This window comes from Musca autumnalis, unplaced genomic scaffold (genome assembly GCF_047663935.1).
Source record: "Musca autumnalis isolate F117 unplaced genomic scaffold, ASM4766393v1 scaffold_2, whole genome shotgun sequence".
Taxonomy (NCBI): Eukaryota; Metazoa; Arthropoda; class Insecta; order Diptera; family Muscidae; genus Musca; species Musca autumnalis.
In genome coordinates this window covers 252741212-252762073 of record NW_027411755.1, presented here as the reverse complement: position 1 = coordinate 252762073, position 20862 = coordinate 252741212, and the positions used below count along the sequence as shown (strand labels likewise).

The window sequence follows — 20862 nt, the reverse complement described above, 5'->3', positions numbered from 1 at the left end:
ATGGCTGGATTGATATTACCTTGGGGCGAATGGTATTATTTATTACAATCACGAATTGAGTTTTCACTTTTGCACTCTTCAGGTTTGATTCCTTTTAGAGGAGATTAACAGAGACACTACACAGCAAATGATTGTCATAAATTTTAGCCGGTAACCAACAACTGGTTATTTGTGGTAATGAAGATGTTGAAATCAAGTAAATTGGTACATGACGATTTTACAGATACTTTGGTGGTTTTTTGGATGCCAGCAACGGTCAGCAAACAGGACAACATCAACTATGGTTGACCATAGTTAAACAAGTTGTGTGGTTCTCAAACCAATATCATCCACCTTAAAATGTTGCTCCTAACTAATATGAATATAATCTCCCCTTAGGACATCTTCGGTGAATTTGTCCTGCATTGAAGAGGAATTGATTTAGTTGGGTAGACATTAGTGAGTAGAGGAAATACATGTCTTCAAATTTCCTCATAGTCCAAGGCCAATCTCACGAATCTTTTCTCGGTCGTCATCATATAAATAGGTTTGATTACCTTTTGTGTCCGAATTTAAAAACACTTTATTGAATGTTTTCTAGTTTAATTCAGTTTTTATTAATAATATTAAAAATAGTTCATTAAAATTAAATTAAAGCATATTATAGCTGTGTTCCAGAACTAAAAAGTTTTTACGACTTTTACACATTTTACTCGAAAAACCGTTCCCGTACACAAAATAGTTGTAAAACGTTCACTTCTGATGCTCTCCTTAAAAACTTTTTACACGACAAATTTGGGCGTGTAAAAAAATAGTAGCATGGTTGCCGGCGTCTGATTGGCTGATACGCCGACTTTGACATTGGTTCCAGTTTTTTGAGGTATTTTCCATTTTTCCGTTCCCGAACTATTTCAAAAAACTTGTGTGTGAGAACAAATTTTTTGCAGTTCTCTCTTTTACAGTTTTAATATTAAAAAGTACGGGAACGAAGCTTATAATTATCCATGATGAAATTATAAGGTGGCGTAAAACGACCAGCTGATTGGTTTTAATCTGTAAATTTTTTTGTTATTGTGAATCATTTGTATGAAAACGTAAACAAACATTTTGACATATTGAACATTTTTCGGCCAAAATAGCGTTGTTGTTGTGCTACATACGTGAACTTATAAATAGATCTTGTAATTATCAAATGGTTTTTACAGGTAACTTCTAATTTCACAAGAGTTCTCTCTAGCTTATGCGTTTTACTTCTATGCACAATTCGACTTCTTTTCTCTTCTAATTGCAAACTTCTTCTGTCTGCGATCTCTAGTTTTAACCCAGCGGCTGTGTTTCTTCAGTTTCGTCGGCGTCAAGTTGTGTGTTGTAATGTTTTGTCGGCGTTTGTGTAATCCGTCTGCGTTTACATTATAGGAATTTGTGAAATTAGTAATGCAGACAATAAGAGTAGTTACTTAAACTGATCCTACATATATGGGTCTTTAACTAAGAACATTTAACTATATATAGAATTTTTGCATTTGTAGCTTGTGACGAATTTTGCCGACATTGTGAGTATTCCAACTGCTAACGCCGTTATATTTCTTGAAGGCAAATTTTCGGTTTTCCTTTTTCACTTAGAAAAAAAAACTTCGATCATTAAGCTCGACTCCGACGAGAAATTAATTAATAGGTCTGTACTATAACCCAAAAATTTGTACAAATTTTTACTGATTGCTGCTCGATAACAAAATTATCCAGCAAAAGAGAGCGAGTTTGGAGAGATATTTGGAGAGTTTTGTAACTGAGAACTTGGAATTTTTTGCTGGGAAAATTTGTCCCGCAAAAATTTGCAAGTCTGATCAGCTGACTTTTAATCACCTGATCAATGTAAACAACTCGAAATGTTAACATTTTTGACCAAGAACATTTCACAATTCACATTTTTTTTAGATTCTAAAGCGTTGTGGATAGGATTAAAGCATTAAATAAGTAAACTGCAATTTTAAAATTTATGTTTTTTTCCGTTTGGTTTAAAATATCAAAAGAAACAAATTTCATACATTTTCGGAAACAGCTGGCTTTCTTGCAAGTTTTTGCAAAATGCTGTTCGATAACTTTCTGCAATTTTTCTTGCTTGAGAAAGTAAAATTCACTGAGAGAGGTTGCTGGAACTGAATGAGTAATTATTGCTGGGAAAGTTATCGTACACACCTATTGTCTGAATGAGTTGCCGCCTTTGATTGTTTATTGCTCTCTTCCACCATGCCGATTAAAGTTTTTTAGTTCACGAACGAACTAGTTCAATTGAACGATTCGTTGACAAGAGTGTATGAACTACACCATTTTCACATGTAATTGCAATAATTTCAATTGTAATTCGAAATTGTTCACTTGTAATTTTGAGAATTCCAATTGAATTTCGAATTATTTCTATTGTAATTTGAGAATTTGAAGAAAATTTGAAATTGGAATTATTCCATTTTTAATTTGAATTTTTTCATTTGTAATGCGAATTATTTCATTGTAATTTGATTTTTTTTTCATTTGAAATTCCAAATGAAAAACTTCGATTAACAAATAGAAAAATTCAAATTACGAATGGAAAAAATCAAATTACAAATGAAATAATTCGAATTACAAATGAAAAAATTCACATTACAAATAAAATAATATTTTGTCCAAATGTCCATATCGGCCTTCTACTACCTCCCTGCAAAAGTTAAACATTTTTGTTTACGTGCAGTTTAGAAACTGTTCGTAGTTTTTTTTTTTGGAAATTTGTACCGAGGCTACTCCCTAAGGTCCTGTTCACAGCGATATTATGTTATTCGTGGGTAAGTCAATGCTTCCTGACGAAGTGATCCAAAAGCTCTATGCTAAACGGTGACCAACTAAAATGACTGGAGGGCGTACCATCTACCAAAAAGAAATTACTTCCAAAGGAATTACTGCACTTCCAAAATGGACTATGCCGATAAATTTAATCCAAAAAAGGGTCACAAAATCTGAAAACCCCCTTATACATAATCATTGGGGAAAAGGATTTCGATTGCATAGTTGGTATTCAATTCGATATTTTCAATAAATGAAAGTTTCAATTAACTCAGGCTGAGGATATATCTCTGTCGGCAAAGTCGACTGATATTTTTTCACTTGTTATTTTGAGAGTTTACTTTTATATCTCTACCGAAATGTATTAATTCGTTAAATAAGAGATTAATGTTTTACCAGAAGGCAGCAATTCAACAAATTTCTGCAGAGATTAGAAAAACGAATAGGAAAATCTGCAGCAAAATTAAACCTAGACGATTCTAGCACAATTTAGATTCGGACAAATGCATCCACTTAAATTTTTATGGGACCAGAAATGACTTATCTACTCCAAAGACATTTTGAATTAGATCACACTATACGCTGCACTTTTTACTGCAGACATAGCCCAATTTGGGGGACCACAAGTTTCCAACGAGGAAGACGACTTTGACGTCAATAATGTATGTAATCTTGTCTAACCAACAACAACAACAACCACAACCTACCAAAAATTAACTAACATAACATATTATGTAATATAATTGATGGTTAACACAAAAAAAGTAAAACAAAATATTTACTAACGTCAGTCAAATGACTGCAAGAAAAAAAAAACAAAAACGTGACACATACGAATTGTTGTCCTATTGACAATACAATTTCGTGGACAAATACGAAGTAAAATAAATAAACAAATTAGTTTAATTGAAGAGGTCTCATCAATAATGGCCAACAAAGGGAGGGCCTTTTATGTGATTCATATACAATATACGAAAAAGTATACGCCCTGGGGAATTAATAAAAATTGTTAAGCAATAGGAACAACGCCTGTATGGCATGAAAGACTTGAAGTGCAATCTCTGCATATCTGACTCAGCAAAGAAACACAGTAGACCTAGGGTCATATTGATAAAACATTTTCGGAACTTTGCAGTATGCCTCCTAATTTGAGGAAGAATTTTCAAAATAAACAATTCGTTGAGTCACCAACCAATGTTGAGTGCAACTGAATATTTATGTATGTATGTATTTCACTAATTATTAAATATTTGCATGCCTTACAAAAACCAACAACCACGGCGTACCTACAAAAATTACTAACCACAACACAAACATTACCCAGTAATTTTAGTATGGATGTCACATCCGCATTTATGGTTTTGTTTTTATTTTTGGTTTGTCTGCAAACCCCCCAAAAGTACCGGTAAAAATAAGTTTCCTATACAATTTACGTCTTGACCTTAGACAATAATGTTAATTATAATAATCATAATATGTTTGTATGTTATACTGTGACCGCTATGTGCCTGCTGCCAATTGTTGAATAAATTTCGAGCATGTAACGAACGTTATGTTGTTGTATCTTCTGCCTGTACTCAACCAACCAAACATTTGAGCTCCACTCCCTCTACCCAAAATACTAAGGGGGAAAAGTATGTCACTTTTTTTGTTTAACACCAAAGCCCTGCCGCACGAACAATTTAAATGCGTGCGTCAATGGTTCGCAACTCAGAGGGTAAGTCGACCAGCCAGCCACAAATCAACCAACCATCCATCCATCTATCCATAACAACAAGAAGGCGTCCGTTTTGGAGCAGGGTTTTTGTGTGTGATATTAACGCTTCTATGTAATGATGGCGAAAGTTTATTATTTACACGCTTGTTTGAGACTTTTTTTGTTTGTCATACCATTGTCTTCCGCATAGGAATTTTTTTTTTGTTTTTTTTTTTCGGTTGGGCCAAAGGCATGAATCGATGTTTTTGTTTGTTGGTTGACGTCGTGTGGTCGATCGATGGCTGGAAATTTTTAAATAATTTTTGCAGAGCTTATATGCAATGCGTGTTCCTCTAAACACAGTTGATGGATTTTAAATGTTTTGTTTGAAAACGTTTATGAATAAAAGCCCAGTAAGCCACCACGCCTGCAAAGTCGTAATCTCAAATGATGGGTTATTGAATGTAGCATCAATCAATTTGGTTTGAATAGTAAAACGTTTTTTCAAATTTCTAATGGATAACATTTTTATTTTGTGCATGGAGGTTCGTATAATTCAATTTCATCCAGTCTAAGTAGCTACCAGAATATTAAAATTAATGGGCACCATCGGCAGGCGAGACAACATTACATTTTTCATGGGCACCATCGGCAGGCGAGACAACATTACATTTTTCAGCCTTGGCGAAAATCCTTCAGTGTAATGTTCAAAACGTAATTTGACCTCTTAATTAATAATAATTATTCCACAAAAATCTCAAAAGGGACAAGGGAGACTCATATCAATGAGTGCACCCCGATTCATATTAGCTCAATTATATGGGATCTACTGTTTATCGCTGAGTTCAAACGGCATGTCTTAAGACACCACTTGTAGATAAGTTTTGGCTGAAATACTCAAGAAATGCCGCTAACTTAACACTGAGGTGTATTTTACCACCATTGAAAATTTTGGGTTATTCGACACCAGATCAATCCCCACCACAGCAGCGTTGCGGACTGCGCCTAATACCTTAGTATACATATGTTTGTATTTGTATCACTTTTCTGCTGCTCCCAGCATATCCCAAAATGTCTGCTCCAGATTCTGTTGGTCCGTGCCGGGACGGAGGAAAACCCAGTAACAATTTAGATGTACTCGGTTTCAAACATCCACATCCACCACTCTTAAACATCGTTGAGATGTAATAGATGTCGGCATTGGGTGTATCTCAGGGTTTGTTTTGGTCTCGTCCATGTATGGGAATACGACAGGGACTATTGCTGCATGTTGCGAGAGCACAGTCCGCATACATCAACCGCACAAGCAACACTTAACACCAGACCAGTCGTTGTTCTTCCAATCCCTTGAAATGCATCATTTTTGCAATTTAATTGCCGCGGACTCCGTGGTAAAATAGTGGACTTTATGAGCCGGAAGAAGATCATGGTAGCGGCGGTGCTGAGGAAGGATCGCACCAGAAGTGGGGGTTGGAACTTGCTTTTTTGCACCACTCTGTTCTATACAGACCTACCTCGCTTGAAGCTGGCTCTAATGACACATACATGGAATGTATGGATGGTAGCCGTCAGGTGTGGAACTGTTGAGTTGCTTAACGTATATATCCCACCGATTTAGTTTACTTTTGGAGGGTCATAATCGACTGGTCTTATTGGTCTTTAATATGCATCATGGATTGTCGCATTCTGTGTCGGAAACGATTGATAGCTCTACGTTTGGCATGGCCAATGAGGACGCCCTTACCAAAATTAGCGGATAGAGCCATTGTTCGCCAGACGTAACCAATCACACTGTAGCGGCTGCCAACCCAACAGCAAACCTATGCTTCTACGTAGGTTTCTGTGCTGCTACAACAACATCGTGCAACCGGGTCTCATAAATCACGTCAAATAACAACCCGACGTTTCTCTTGGATCAAATTATCACCCAATAATTGTCTCCATCAGCTGATCGCCCGATTTCATCACCTCTGAGCGCCGCCTTTGCATCAATAATGGGAAACCTAATTGGCTTAGTTTCAGAAAGTTCACCAATCAGCGCTTCAGAGAACTACCTCACCCTTTTGATGTTCAGATAGCAAAAAAGATGTTCTCAGACATCATCACTGCTGCAGCCGCTCGCCATATATCTGCTGATCGAATACCCGAAGTGAGACCAAATTCCGCAGTAGAGGCGACGGGACTAGCAAATGACGGTGATAAGCTTTGTCGTGCCAAATCCAGTGACCCAAGAGTCAAGGAGCTGACACCGAAAGTTAACAAGTTGATGGGTAGGCATGGATAGGCAAAACCGTAGTGAGACCAAATTTCCTAGCAAAGGCGACGGGATTAGCAAATGAGGGTAATGAGCTTCGTCGTGCCGACCACAATGACCCCACACCCAGAGAAAAAATTGCATCATACGTGGTCAAACTGACCACATACGTTGTCGATAGTGTACCAACACCGTTTGTGGTCGAAATGAGCGTGCCGTTGTCAATGTGACAACGAGATGGTGTCAACGCTTTCGAAAATTGACAACGTACCGTACGTACCGTGGTTAAAGTGATCTCGATGGTGGTCGAAATATTAAAAATTGAGCACGCATGTGCTCATATTGACGTCATTCGTGGTCAGATTAAAAAAATGACAACAACCGTGGTCAAAAAAAATTGAGCACGCTTGTACTCATGTTGACACCATAAGGGGTTGGTTTTGAATAGACTTTTTTCATCTGTGCAGAGTTAGGGAGCTAAAACTGGAAGTTAAATGGTTGTTCGGTGAGCACAAACGGAACAAGTGGCTAGATCATCTGAAGAGCCGATATTAGTGAATTATGGGAAATGGTTAAATCAATCTCGAACCCTGGAAAGAAGGAGACTAGGACCTCAGTTATGTTTGGCGACGATACGCTGACTGATCCTAAGAGGTACGCAAGTTATTTTATTCCACAATTTGTCCGACACCCCGGAGTGACGGGGAAGAGAGGAGTACAACGTGGCATCCGAGCTCTTCCTGTCAAGGAGGAACCAGCACAATTTACAATGGATGATATTGTGAATGCCATCAGAAACGCTAGCAAAGACTCTTGAGGTTTTACTCCTCCCTAGCATCAGAAATAAATCCAGTTGCCGATCATCAGCATGAGTTCTGTAAGCAACATAACACTACAATAGCGCTGCACACCATCTCCACCGATGACTCAAACAGGAACCGTGCAATAACTCAGTGTCGGTGGCGTTCTACTTATCAACAGCCTTTAATACTGTTGCATAATATGTGTGGCGATAGTCGTGCGCGGAATTCAGGAACTAGAAATCCCAGCTCCGTAGAGTAAAACAAAGAGTTGCCCAAGGTGGGGTGATATCTTCGGCTAAGCGGATTGTTAGCTCTATGTTTTGCATTGTCAATGGGGACACCCCTACCAGAATGAGCGGAGAGTGCCACAGTTCGCCCGACATAACCATCATGTCATCTGGTCTGACAAACGACTGTCAAGCAATCCCCGCTGTGTGTCGTTGGCGCTCTACTTATCAAAAACCTTTAATACTGTCAAGCAATCCCCGATGTGTGAAAACATCGAGCAGACTACCCTACGGCCATGTTTAAAACGTTGGATAAAATGTGTCGATAGTCGTGCGTGGAATTCAGGAACTAGAAGTCCCAGCCCCGTAGAGTAAAACAAGGAGTTGCCCAAGGTGGGGTGATATCTCCGGAACTGTTTAACCTCTACTTTGCTTGTAGTCTACCCCTTTCAGACAGCATTGAGATCGTTAAGTATGCGGATGATTGCACGATCTTGGCGTCAGGTACCTTCCCTGATGTCATTTGTGAACAGCTGATCTCCTATTTGCTTGATCTTACCACCTTTTTCCACTCGATCTCCTATTTCATAGATCTTACCACCTTTTTCCACTGCAAATATCCACCAAAAATCTGTTCACAACATGTACGGCAGAGGTGAGAACGCAATTGAAAGTCACGGTCAGTTGTAGCAGAATTCCGACCACAAACTACCCCAAAATTCTATGGGGGCCACATTCGAAAGAACGTTCAAGTTGTTCGAGCACGCCACAGCTCTATCTGCGACAAGCTGAGATGTAGGAACAAGGCTCTCAAGTTCCTAGCCGGCAGCATTTGGGGTGCAGACTAAGACACTTGGTCGACCACATATAACGCCATAGATCGGTCTGAGGTAAAAAATGCGGCACGTGTTTGGTCCGCGATTATAGTTTCAACGTGATGGAAAAATATTCAAACCCGTCAGAATGTCGCTCTGATAACTGCAACATGGTGCCTCCTCATGTCTTCAATGGATCATCTACATGAGGAGACAAAGATTCCCCCAGTACAGCAATACAGCGACATGCTTTCGTTGCAGTACTTGGTAGGGTGTTACCGTGAGAGCTATCCTAATCTAGATCTAGAAATAGAAGTCCAACATTACAAGAGAGAACCCTAGATCAGCAAGCCTAAGAAGAATTTACAGATGTCATACACAACAATCGCATCAAGGCAGTCCTCGAAGTAAATACCTATAGGGCAAGGATTGATGACTCCGTGCATCAACTGTCCTGCCAAAAACTCAACTTTCTCCCGTAGCTTTGTGGTTACAACCAAAGAAGCAGTCAAATTCGGATTAAGCAGCACAAACTACATATATACATTAGGGTTATGACAATCATGAATAATCAATCAATATTTTAAAACGTTGGAAACTGCTAGAATAAATATTCCCCTTTCGGACATAAATGTGGAAATTAAAAATTGTGAAATTGGGAAAGGGAACAAATTCTATACGGAATTTTTATTCATGATTGCCCTCATATTTTTTTAACAAAAAAAATCAAAATTTGTTCCATTTGGTTTGTGCATGACCTTTTTCAATATTAGAATGAAATAAACGTGCAACAGGAAATAATTTTTGAGAATTTTTTTTTCAAAAATATATATATATTTTTTTAAATCGATTTGTATGTGAACTTTTTATATATTTCAATGGAAAAAACATTATTTTAGTGATTAATAGGCAAAAGTTCATTCATCCGTGCTACAGGAAATCATTTTTGAGAAAAAATTTCAAAAATTCATAACCGTAATATGCATATGTATGTTCCCACAATGACTGCATGCCGATTCATATTGGCTAATAGGGATAGGTAAGTCCACTTGCGGTTAATCGATTAATCGACTTTTTGCAGTCAAAAATCTAAAAATCGTAGTCGTAGTCGATATTCGATTATCTTGTGATTGATTTTCGAGTTTGCCATAGATTGTTGACTTGGCGGGTTTACACATTTGGCGGTTCTATAGTTTCAAAAGAAAACTCGAAAATCAACGAATAGTCGACTATAATCGATTTTCTGCGGTTATGAGAAAGTCGAAAGTCGAGTTGTAAGACAACTGAAATAATCGCAAGACCGAAAAATCACATTTTTAGTTTTAAGCGGGGTACACACGATCAGTTTTCAATGACAGTTTTGCTCAAATAATCGGTTGCTTCATTTTTGTCAGTCATCATTTGACATTTATCGATATTTCCGAAAAATCGACAGTCAAAACTAATCGTGTGTACCCCGCATTAGACCAAAATCGAAAAGTCGAAAAATCGATTATTGCTTTCCATTACATATCCCTATTGGTTAAAGCTGGGTACACATTGTCAGTTTTGAATGGCAGCTTTGTTGTTGCTTGCTAGTGTGGCCGTTCATTTTTGTCATTCATCATGCAACCACAAAATATTTTGTGGTTGCTGGACGGTTGGACAGTTATCGATAATTGCAAAAAATCGTCATTCAAAACTGACAATGTGTACTGTACTTAAATGGTATTGGACCTACTTTTTATCGCCGAGTCCGAACGGAGTATCAGTTTTGCATGCCTAAAATACTCAGGAAATGCAAGCCAACATTACTCTGAGGGGATTTACCACCATCGAAAATTGAGAAGTTCTGGTCAGGGATTGAAGCGCTGACCTCCTAAGTGCAGGGTGGACGTGCTTACGAATGCCCCACGGAGGCTCCCAACATTTGCAACATTTCTTTATATTAATTTGGCCAAGCGGTTTTTACTGTTTTTATTTTTCTTGAAATTGTCGCCAAACGTCTCCAACTCATCTGTAAAGTGTTACCATGAGTGTCGTGTAACTGGTGGTGGTATTGTTGAATGTATTCTTCTTTTTCTTTTTTAGCTTTATAAATTACGCGAATTTTTTTTTTACAACCACAAAAATCCAAAGTTATTATTTTTATTGTTGTCGTTGTTGTGGCTTATTGTTTAAATACAAAAAGAAGAAGAAGAAGCAGCAGCAGGTGAATTACACCATCTCATACCAAAATAGCAGATTATTGCGTAATCGAAACAACATTTTTGCCCGTCGACATCGTCATCATTATGGTCGCGAATTTTTCAAAGACAACAGGTTGCTTTTGTTGTAATTATTTTTTTATATTTCTGTATACAATTTAATGATTGTGGATAAATATTATTGCCCTATAGTGTCACTATGAAAGGGAGGTGTTATGTGACAAATTAACTTGATATCTACCTCATCCACAGTGCTGTTTAAGGATCGATTTGAAACTTTCAGCGAAGGTAGTCCTTACGTTACAATGATATTTTATTTTTTGGGCAAGTCCATATTTCCTGTCATTGTGGCCCAAAAGCTGTAAAAAAAATCTTAAGGTAACCAACTAAAATTACCGATGAATACGATAACTATCGAAAGGAGTAACTGATTTTGGTCCAACAGCGTAATATTTCTTTGGAATTTTGCCTGTTAGGAAGAGGACAATATCGACCAACTTATTAAGTGATCGATTCACCTACATTTGTTTCTCAAAATATCGAAAGCACCACTGATCTGCCCAATTACCTTAATTAACTAATTACTTCAATTCATTTTTCAAACGTGTACAAAACTTCGCATCCATCTGTGTTATATAGCAAAGCATTGAAACGATGTTTTCATTATGATTCTAATAATAAAACGATAAAAATTAAAAACAAAAAAACTTGTTTGAAAATTGTCTGTCATATGTGATGTTCCAAACGGCTGCAGCCATTCACTTATTTCAAAATTAAAATTCATTGAAAATTGATCTGCATCGTACAATCATCTACCACGTTCTTTATATTATCTTGTACGGTTGTACTGTTGGAATTTTAAATCTTCAAACATGACTATGAAGTCACAACAAATTAGCTATGTATGCATTGCTTAATTATTTATGGAAACTCAAAATACAAATCACAACTAGTGAAGAATGTAGTGAAGTCGTTAACGTCGGAAAATAAAGCCTTTCTTGATTTTTGTAAGAAATGTAATTCGCGAAATTTCAAAAATATTGAATTTTTTGGAGCATTACTATACTGAGGAAGTGAAATATGTATCTCACAGGCATTATAAGTTTGTTAATAAATCGTATACTTTATCTCAAAACTTACGATTTCATTATGCAAATGTTATTGGCAACAGATTAAGATATCAAATTTGATTGGACATACTTAGATGTCCGATTTATGTTGGCTTTCATTAAAACCATGTTAATGGTCCCATAAAATCAATTGCATTTTGTAGTAATAAAATCATGAAAACGGTGAAGATTGAAAATTACTTTTCAACATTATAAACTACACAACATGTTGCAAGAAATAAATCTCAATATTTTTGGTACATTAGATTTAGATGCCAATCATTTAGGTGCAAAATTATTTTTCCTTTCAAATAATTCAAAAAACAAAACAAAATCGTAAAAAATGAGAAAATTCGGATAGGAAATTTATTTCCGGCATTTCATTCCGAATATGAGCGAAATGGGTGAAAAATAAAAAATCAGAACGAAATCGGAACGATTTCTTTGGAAAGTCCGAAATCGATTATCACTCTAGAGCTTCTTTGCAAAGACAGTATAGTGAGGGCGCCCACTGAATTGTACATAAACAAACGATGAACATCATGTGGTTGTTGTTTTTTTCACCCATGCATACCCACACACGCACACACGGCACTGCTCTAGAGTAATATCATGAAATTACTGTTGTAGGAGCTGATGGCCCACCAGCCGAGCTGTTTAAAAACGGAGGCGACACGCTGATAAGGTGTATGCATCAGTTAGTTAGCTCCATCTGGCAGGAAGAACGAGTACCTGACGATTGGAACCTGAGTGTCCTGTGCCCAGTCCACAAGAAGGGAGATAAGACTATATGCTCTAACTATAGGGGCATAAGTCTACTCCCTATCGCCTACAAAATAGTGTCAGGGATATTGTGCGAACGACTAAAGTCCATGGTCAACGAAATAATTGGACCATACCAATGCGGCTTTAGACCTGGCAAGTCCACCATTGACCATTTACCCTGCGGCAAATCCTGGAGAAGACCCAAGAGATGCAGATCGACATATACCACCTTTTTGTCGATTATAAAGCAGCCTTCGCCAGCCCGCTATGTTCAAAGTTATTCCAAGCAATGTCTGAATTTGGTATCCCCGCAAAGCTCATTCGGCTTTGTAAAATGACTCTAACTGACACAAGATCTTTGTATACCTCGGCACCGCCGTAAACACAACAAACGACTTCAGTTGTAAAATAAAAAGAAGAATTGTATTGGCCAACATATGCTACTTTGGCTTAAGTAAGCACTTTAAAAACAAAGCCACAACTCGCCAAACAAAAGTAACGCTTTACAAAACACTGAAACTACCCGTGCTGATGTATGGTTCCGAAGCCTGGGTACTTGCGCAAGCAGATAAGGCAGTGCTTGGTGCTTGGCGTGTTTGAGAGAAAAATTCTTCGAAAGATCTACGGACCAATCTGCGTCGACGTCGTATGAACCACGAGCTGTATCTGCTATACAACGACATCAATGTAGTTAAATGTATCGAGATGCAGCGATTGCGCTGGCTAGGCCATATAATAAGAATGAGCGATGATGAACCCGCTAAAAAGGCGTATAAATTCGAGCCACAAGGCGGTGCAGGCAGAATTGGCAGGCCAAAGAATATATGGCGCAAACAAGTGGATGAAGAGATGACAAGGCGCGGTATTCCGAAAAGCGAAGCACAAAACAGAGAGAATTGGAGATCTTTTCTTAGTTCGGTCTATGGAACAAATGTTCTGTAATGGGCCAGCTAAGTAAGTAAGTACTGTTATCGGTGAGCTTGATCTAACCCACCTAACCACTCTTGCGTGAAACACAAAATTTCCTAAATTTTTTTATGAAATGACTCGTGTGTGGACTTCGACGAAGAGAGCCCCTAAATATTGCAAAGTTTTGGGGCCCGTATCACGGGAGATATTGGTTTCCTCTGGATAAAAATTATCACATAGACCGGTCACTGCTTTCGATAGTTACCTTGCTCACCAGCCATTTCAGTTGGTCACCGTATAAACCTTTTAGAAACTTCGGGAAGAATGGACTAGCCTACGAAATAAGTAAAAAAGTATCAGTCAGCTGTGCCGACAGAGCTATACCCTCAGCCTGAGTAAATGGAAACATTCATTTATGGACAGATCGAATGCCTGCTACACAACTGAAATCCTTTTCCTCAAAAAACTATATATGTATATAAAGGGAATTTTGTGGACCTGAAGGAATGGACCGCATTGTCCATTTTGGAAGTGGATTTTAGTTTGGGAGTCATAGCTTTTCGATCGATAGCGCGCCCTGCAGTCATTTCAGTTGGTCATCATATAACTTAAAGGTTTTGGAGCATTATATCAGGAAGCATAGACTTGCCAAAGGAAAACTTAATGTCGCTGTAAACAGGACCACAAAGAGTAGTAGTTGTTGTTGTAGCAACGCAAATGTGTTCGTTCGCTCCTCTGTATCCAGATTCAAGAATTCTGCAACCTGGACTGGTTGCGTCCATAACGAATCAGGAGACAGGTGAGTGGGGTTAGCTGGGCAGCTAAACAAATGCAGTGTATCGTGTGGTCCCAATCCACATGCTGGGCATGTGTTGGGTATCGTGGCGTCAGTTCGGGCCCAATACGAATTTAGGCGGCGGCATCGACCGGATCTTAACTGGGCTAAAACCACTCGTGTTTGCCTTGGCAGCTGGCGTTCTTCTGCTGGGATGGATGGGGGTGGTCTCCAAGTTCGGCATTCACACTGTATCTCTGTACTGCCTGCGGCACCATATCAGTATGAATGATATCCAAGCCTGCCTATGGACCTCTCTCTCCAGATCATGAAGATCTCTGCCGGCCAGCGACTTGAGCACCTTGTTGCTACTTCTGATATTATCGCAAATAGCTGTGGCATGCGCGGACGACTTAAACATGCTATCGAATGTTACACCCAGTATTTTGGGGTAGTTAGTAGTCGGAATCAGTGCACCATCGACCAATATTTTCAGTGGAAGCCTCATTTCAGCCGTCCATGTGGTGAACTGTGTGGCAGTGGATTTAGCGGCGAATATTTTCATTTTCCTCAGATAGAAGAACTGCACTAGGTCAGCTACCAAAGAATACTGGTAGGGTCAGGTACCCTAAGAAGAAGACTTATATGGACAATTTTTGAAAATAAACAAAATTTGAACAAAATATTGGCAGATCCCATGTTTGGACCAAATTGATTGATCCGTTCAAAATACATTGCGCGTACCGTTTTAGTGAAAATTTTTAAACTTTTGGGGTGAGAAAGAATGGACCGAAATTAAACAAAGTGTGGACAAAATATTACGGAGTCAAATTTTTGGACCGAATCAGTTGATCCGAGAGTTATTGTGCGCTCCAGCCAACCAGACAGACGGACATTGCAAAATCGACTCAAAATGGTCTGAAACGGATTTTGTCCCAACATAATAGGGGTTAAAACCATTGTTTCGATTAGACACATTTTCCATGGACTTGAACATAAAGATAATGTATATCATTGTAATTAGGACCACAAGGACTACTTTCGATAAAAATTTCTCAACGATCCTCGAATATTCGAGCTGTACGATCCTCGAACTGATTTTAAACTTTTGCCAGGAAAATACTCAAAGGAGTTGTCCTATATAAAACTTCTTCTAAAGTTTCCGTCAAATCGGATACTCAACTCGTAAGCTTATTTTATTTTACTTACTTACTTAGCTGGCCTTTTACAGAACATTTGTTCCATAAGCCGTTCGGCTTAGTTCGGCTTATGTTATTTTAGTTGTCTTAATAATTATAATTGTTGCACAACCATCCCAGAAGGCACAAGGCTTTCGGATCATTATGTCAGGAAGCATGGTTTTGCTCACGAAAAAGAATATTTCGGTCTAAACATGACCACAAGAACTTCTTTTGGGGGAAAATTTCACAACGATCCTCATACAGCCCTTAATATTAATTTAAGCGAACATTTTGAATTTTTACGAAGGAGGTACAGCTCTTAAACTGCAATTAAGGGAAAATTTTGAACTTTTCCTAGGATTGTAACCGAACAAGCTGTCTGATATAACCGAACAAGCGGTCTTATATAAACTATTACTAGTTATCACGTAAAAAGACACAGCTATTGTAATCACTGCCTCTTCGCTTCTTGCCTCACAATGAAGAACATTTTTCTGATGACTGACAAACATGAACGGTCTTGTTGACAATATTTATTTGGATACAGGCAATTCTAAGGCTACTTACATGATTTTCTGTCATTTTCGCGATTCTGTGCAGAGGTGTTATTCTTGTTACTCCTTCATTAGTTCCTTTATTAAGATAAAACTGCACTAGGAGTCTTCGTTCTGGCTTAATTGAGCCAAGCATTGTGAATTTGTTGTGCTCCACTGCATGTGCGAAACCTAGCTTTTAGGTAAACTCGATAGTTCCCTAACAGCCAGTTTCTGTATGTCGAAAGAAGTATGTGTGCGAATGAAACACGCCCGAACTTTAGTTTTCGAAACAGTTTTACCTTTGCTTTTGCTTTAAAACAAAAAATAAATTTGGAAAACACACAAGAGTTTGGACGTGTTTCTTTCGCACACATTCCTCTTTCGACATACAGAAACAGGCTGTAAATTTTATTAAATTCCATGTTTCGATTCTGAATTCATATTCTATGATTTTTCTTTCAATTTCATTAATTGTGCGAAGTTTGATGAAAGCGATCGATTAGATCCTTTCCCATCATCCTGACCTCAAAGCAAAACAACGTTAATATTAAAATATGCTAAAATTGGAATTGTACAGTCCCTGGTCTAACAAACTACTCTCGATTGGTTCCAATGGAACGATACGAGAAAAACATTTTGATAGTATCAAATCTTAAACCAGAGATTTTCATAGTCAAGTCTCTACAGAAAATGTTCCTGGTGACGTTGGGCGCCACCAAGACTTTGACTCGAGTACAAGTTTTACACTGTAAGATAGAGGGTGAGGTTCATAATTGGAACTTATTTTACTGTATATATAGCGCAATTAATTTCCCCTTCTAAAGAATCATTTATAATAAAATCTTCATCATCTATTATAAAGTTTAATTGGGGTTCAATTTTAAAGAGGAAAGTGATGATGGTAAAGTGCCAAATGAAGAGACTTCTTTGATTTCATTTGGATGATCTTCCTTTTATGAAAAAAAAGATATCTTCATCCAAAATTTATTACAAAATGTACAATTGCTTCAATTTGCATTCACATTTGAAACGTGTCAAATCCGTCATCTTTAGCAGGCACTGGCTACTGCCACTTACTCCGATTCATATGTACCTGTTGTTCGTCTGCTTCGAAGCTCATTGGAAACTTTGAACAGACGACATACAAGGCATATGTACATATGTGAATTTTTTTGTTGTAACTCACTAATGACCATGAATATGAGAAGAGGAGCCAGCCATTTATGGAAATTGCAAATTCATTTTGTGTTCGTTCGGATGCTGGTTGGCAACTGCAGCTACAAACAGACGCTGCAGACTGACATGGCCTAGTGGCAAAAATAAATCAAATACCAATGTGTGTAATAAGGTAAAAACTTATTATATTTGGTATTTTGGTTGGCAAGTGTTGTGGTTGTGGTTAGATGCCGTGGAATGAATGACTATGCGGACCTCAAGCCGGATTGTAGTGGATTTCCACATAAAACTCATTTGCAAGAAAAAAAAAAGAAGATGTGAAGATGTAGCTTCACTTTGTGTGGAGGTTTTAAAACGGGTATAAAGCGGAGGCAACATGTGGGTTATATTTGTGGCAACATGTTGCAAGTTTAGTTGCCAAGATGTTGCAGCAACAAGTTGCCATTTACAATTCTATTTATTTATTTATTTTTTTTTTGTAAATAAATTTTAATTATGGTTGCAATTCCCACATTAGCTTATGACATTCACTTCAACAACTCATTATTATCTGATATTACAATGAAAATCTCTCTGTTCCATTTAGATTTTCTAGATTTCGATTAGATTTTCTATTGTTTTTGATTAAATGATGATAGACATAATAAAGATAAAAGAATTCAATTAAAATAAATTGTTTTCATTTGAATTATTTTCATTGTCTTCATTCGTTCGGCTTGGCTGGTCCAAAGAAATTGAAAATAAAAACTAATGAAGGTAATAAAAGTCAGTTGACCAATGCAAAGTAACAAAAAACACAAAGGAATGAATTCAGGGGTGAGATCAGAGAGGAGAAGATATTAGTATTAGATCCACTTGATGCTAATATTTGGATCTGTTACAAAGTTTGGTAGGAAAGCAAGCTGAAAGTACACTTTCCATGTAGTGGTATAGTTTATAAAGCAAAACAGCAGAATGCTTTCTGTTCCAGAACCTGTAAAAATCGAATAGTTTTGAATTTTATAATTTTTGCTGTAAACATTTGAAAAGTTTTAGAATTTGTTTGTGTTGAAATGGACACAATACTGGGTCTAGAGTTTTTTTTTCTAATGAACCTAACAAGTGACACGGATTATTTCCTCTCAAAAAAATGCAAAATGTAAATTTTGTTTTTTTTTTTTTTAATTTTTTCTATGGATATGGGTCCCATTACACATTTGTTTATATTACAAATATGAAGCTGAGTTTTAAAACTGTGTGCTCTCAATTTTTTGTCTAAGGCCAATGAAGCGTGACCAAAGGTGCGTCGTTGGGGTTTTTGTGCACCAATTTCATAGAATATCAGCAGCAACAATAACAACATGAGAACCATAAAATAAAAACAATTGTAAACAAAACAAACAGACCGACCATTGACCCTACCCTACCCCCAGACTCCACCTTTTGCTTACACAGAAAAATCAAATCAGAAACAAAAAAAGCTCACAACCATCACCTGTACCTGCCTCAATGATTCAGCTTCAGTTTCATAGTTGTCAAATTCAGTGAAAACTGTGGCATTTTATTTTCGAAACTCAACCACTGCGGAACAATTTTTTTTAACTCCTCTGTTTCTTTTCCTATTTTTTAGTTAAACGCTGCTGTCCCGTCTAACAGTTTGTGTGTCACAAATCACAAAACAAACAAAAAAAACAACATGTCGGTGCTACGTACTATGCTTTTGTTGGCGTTGGGCGCCACCATGACTTTGGCTCAAAGACGTCTAGCATTGCCGGATCCAAGGAGTTGTTCTAATCGTAAGTATAACAAACTGAAAGGATTTAAAATCTAATCAAAAAAATTGCAAATTTTTAAAAACATTTACCTCGAAGAGGGGATCGAATCGGAAAAGTACTAAAAGATCACGGGCTAGAGTTTAGAACGATACGAAATTAGAGTTGCGCCAATCTTATTCAATTGAACAACCTAGTACACTATCTAGTTCAATGGAATCCTGCCGTTTGTATAAACAAACAGCGTATACGTAATATAACACGTTAGTTTTTATGGTGTTAAGCATACGTGACAGTAAGCTATGAACTGGATTGTCCAACTCTGTACGAAATGATACGAAGAAAACATATTCTCACAACGAATTGTTGTTTTTATAAAGCTATGCTTCCATGGATGCCAACTGTTCCGAGATAAAAATCGCTGCAGCCACATACGTACCATAGGTCTGTAGCGTTTTTTACCTTAAAACAATTGACATTCCTGCTTAAACAGTGGTTTTTGTACATCAAAAATCACCACAAGTAGAGGGAAAACCACCAACTTGGCACCACTGTATGCTTCTGTTGACGTTGGGCGCCATTGTAACTTCGACTCCAAGACATTCACTGTCTAGGTTAAAATTGGTTCCAATGGAACGATACGAGAAAAGAATTTTATAGTCAAGACTCTACGGAAAATGTCCCTGTTAACGTTGGGCGCCACCATGTTTTTTTTTTTGCTCTTTACGGGATTCCCGGAGTTAAGCATCAAAAGAAAGGATTATAACCAAGTGATTGAAAACTGTTTTGGGAATAAAGCCAATGCTAGAGGTCCAATTTTCAACCACTTTTTCGAGCATATGGGGCCGTATGTCGGCAATAACGCCACGAATGTTGGCTTCCAATTCCCCTAACGTTTCTAGTTTGTTGGCGTAGACGAGCGAATTCACATATCCCCGAAGAAAATAATCCAATGGTATCAAATCACACGATCTTGGTGGCCAATTGACAGGTCCATTCCGCGAAATTATGCGCTCATCGAATGTTTCCTTCAATAAATCGATTGTAACGTGCGCTGTGTGGCATGTAGCGCCGTCTTGTTGGAACCACAACTCATCCACATTCATGCCATCCAATTCGGGAACAAAATAGTCGGTTATCATGGCTCTATACCGGTCTCCATTAACGGTAACTGCCTCTCCAGCATTATTTCGGAAGAAGTATGGCCCAATGACTCCACCACACCACACAGTCAGTTTTTGTGGATGTAATGGTGTCTCAAGGGTCTTATGTGGATTCTCTTCACTACAAATGCGGCAATTTTGCTTGTTGACGTAGCCATTCAATCAAAAATGAGCCTCATCACTGAAAAAAATTTTGCGATGAAAATCAGCATCGAGATCAATCTCATTTTCGGCCCATACACCAAAATCACGACGCATTGCATGGTCTCGCGGCTTTAATTCTTGCACAAGCTGGATCTTTTAAGGTCGCAAGCCAAGATCTTTGCGCAAAATCTTCCATAAAGTTGATGGACAAAGCTCCAATTGCTGTGCACGGTGGTGAATCGATTCATTCGGGTCCTCTTCAACACATTGCTCTACAACGGCAATTGTTTCTTCGGTGCGCACTGTTCGACATCTCTGCGGATGCGTATTATCATATAGAGTAAACGTAGTGCGAAAACGATCCATGGTTAACCGAATTAATTGCTCCGATGGACGATTATGTCGACCATAAAATGGACGGAGCTTGCGGTAAACTTAGCGAACTGAACCGAAATAAATGGCACGATTTGCAAGCGTTGTTCTTTTGTCAACCTGTTCATGATGAAATGGCAAACCAAACTGAACATAAATGACATTAGAATTGCCAGATTTGACCACAAAATGCCAGTTTTATCT

At 37.9% G+C, this 20862-nt stretch overlaps 1 protein-coding gene across 5 annotated transcripts in view; it reads left to right on the top strand.

The window, feature by feature from the left end:
• LOC141395489 (uncharacterized) overlaps positions 1-20862 on the top strand; it is a 153275-nt gene that overhangs the window by 125960 nt on the left and 6453 nt on the right. For 3 of the 5 annotated variants that reach the window (XM_073971476.1, XM_073971474.1, XM_073971470.1), the window contains exon 2: positions 18838-19003. In XM_073971476.1, coding sequence (XP_073827577.1) covers positions 18904-19003 — 100 coding nt within the window. In that variant the 5' untranslated portion in view covers positions 18838-18903. Of the gene's footprint in view, positions 1-10864; positions 11156-18837; positions 19004-20862 lie in introns of those variants that run through there. The other 2 variants (XM_073971473.1, XM_073971475.1) reach the window with 2 other exon arrangements.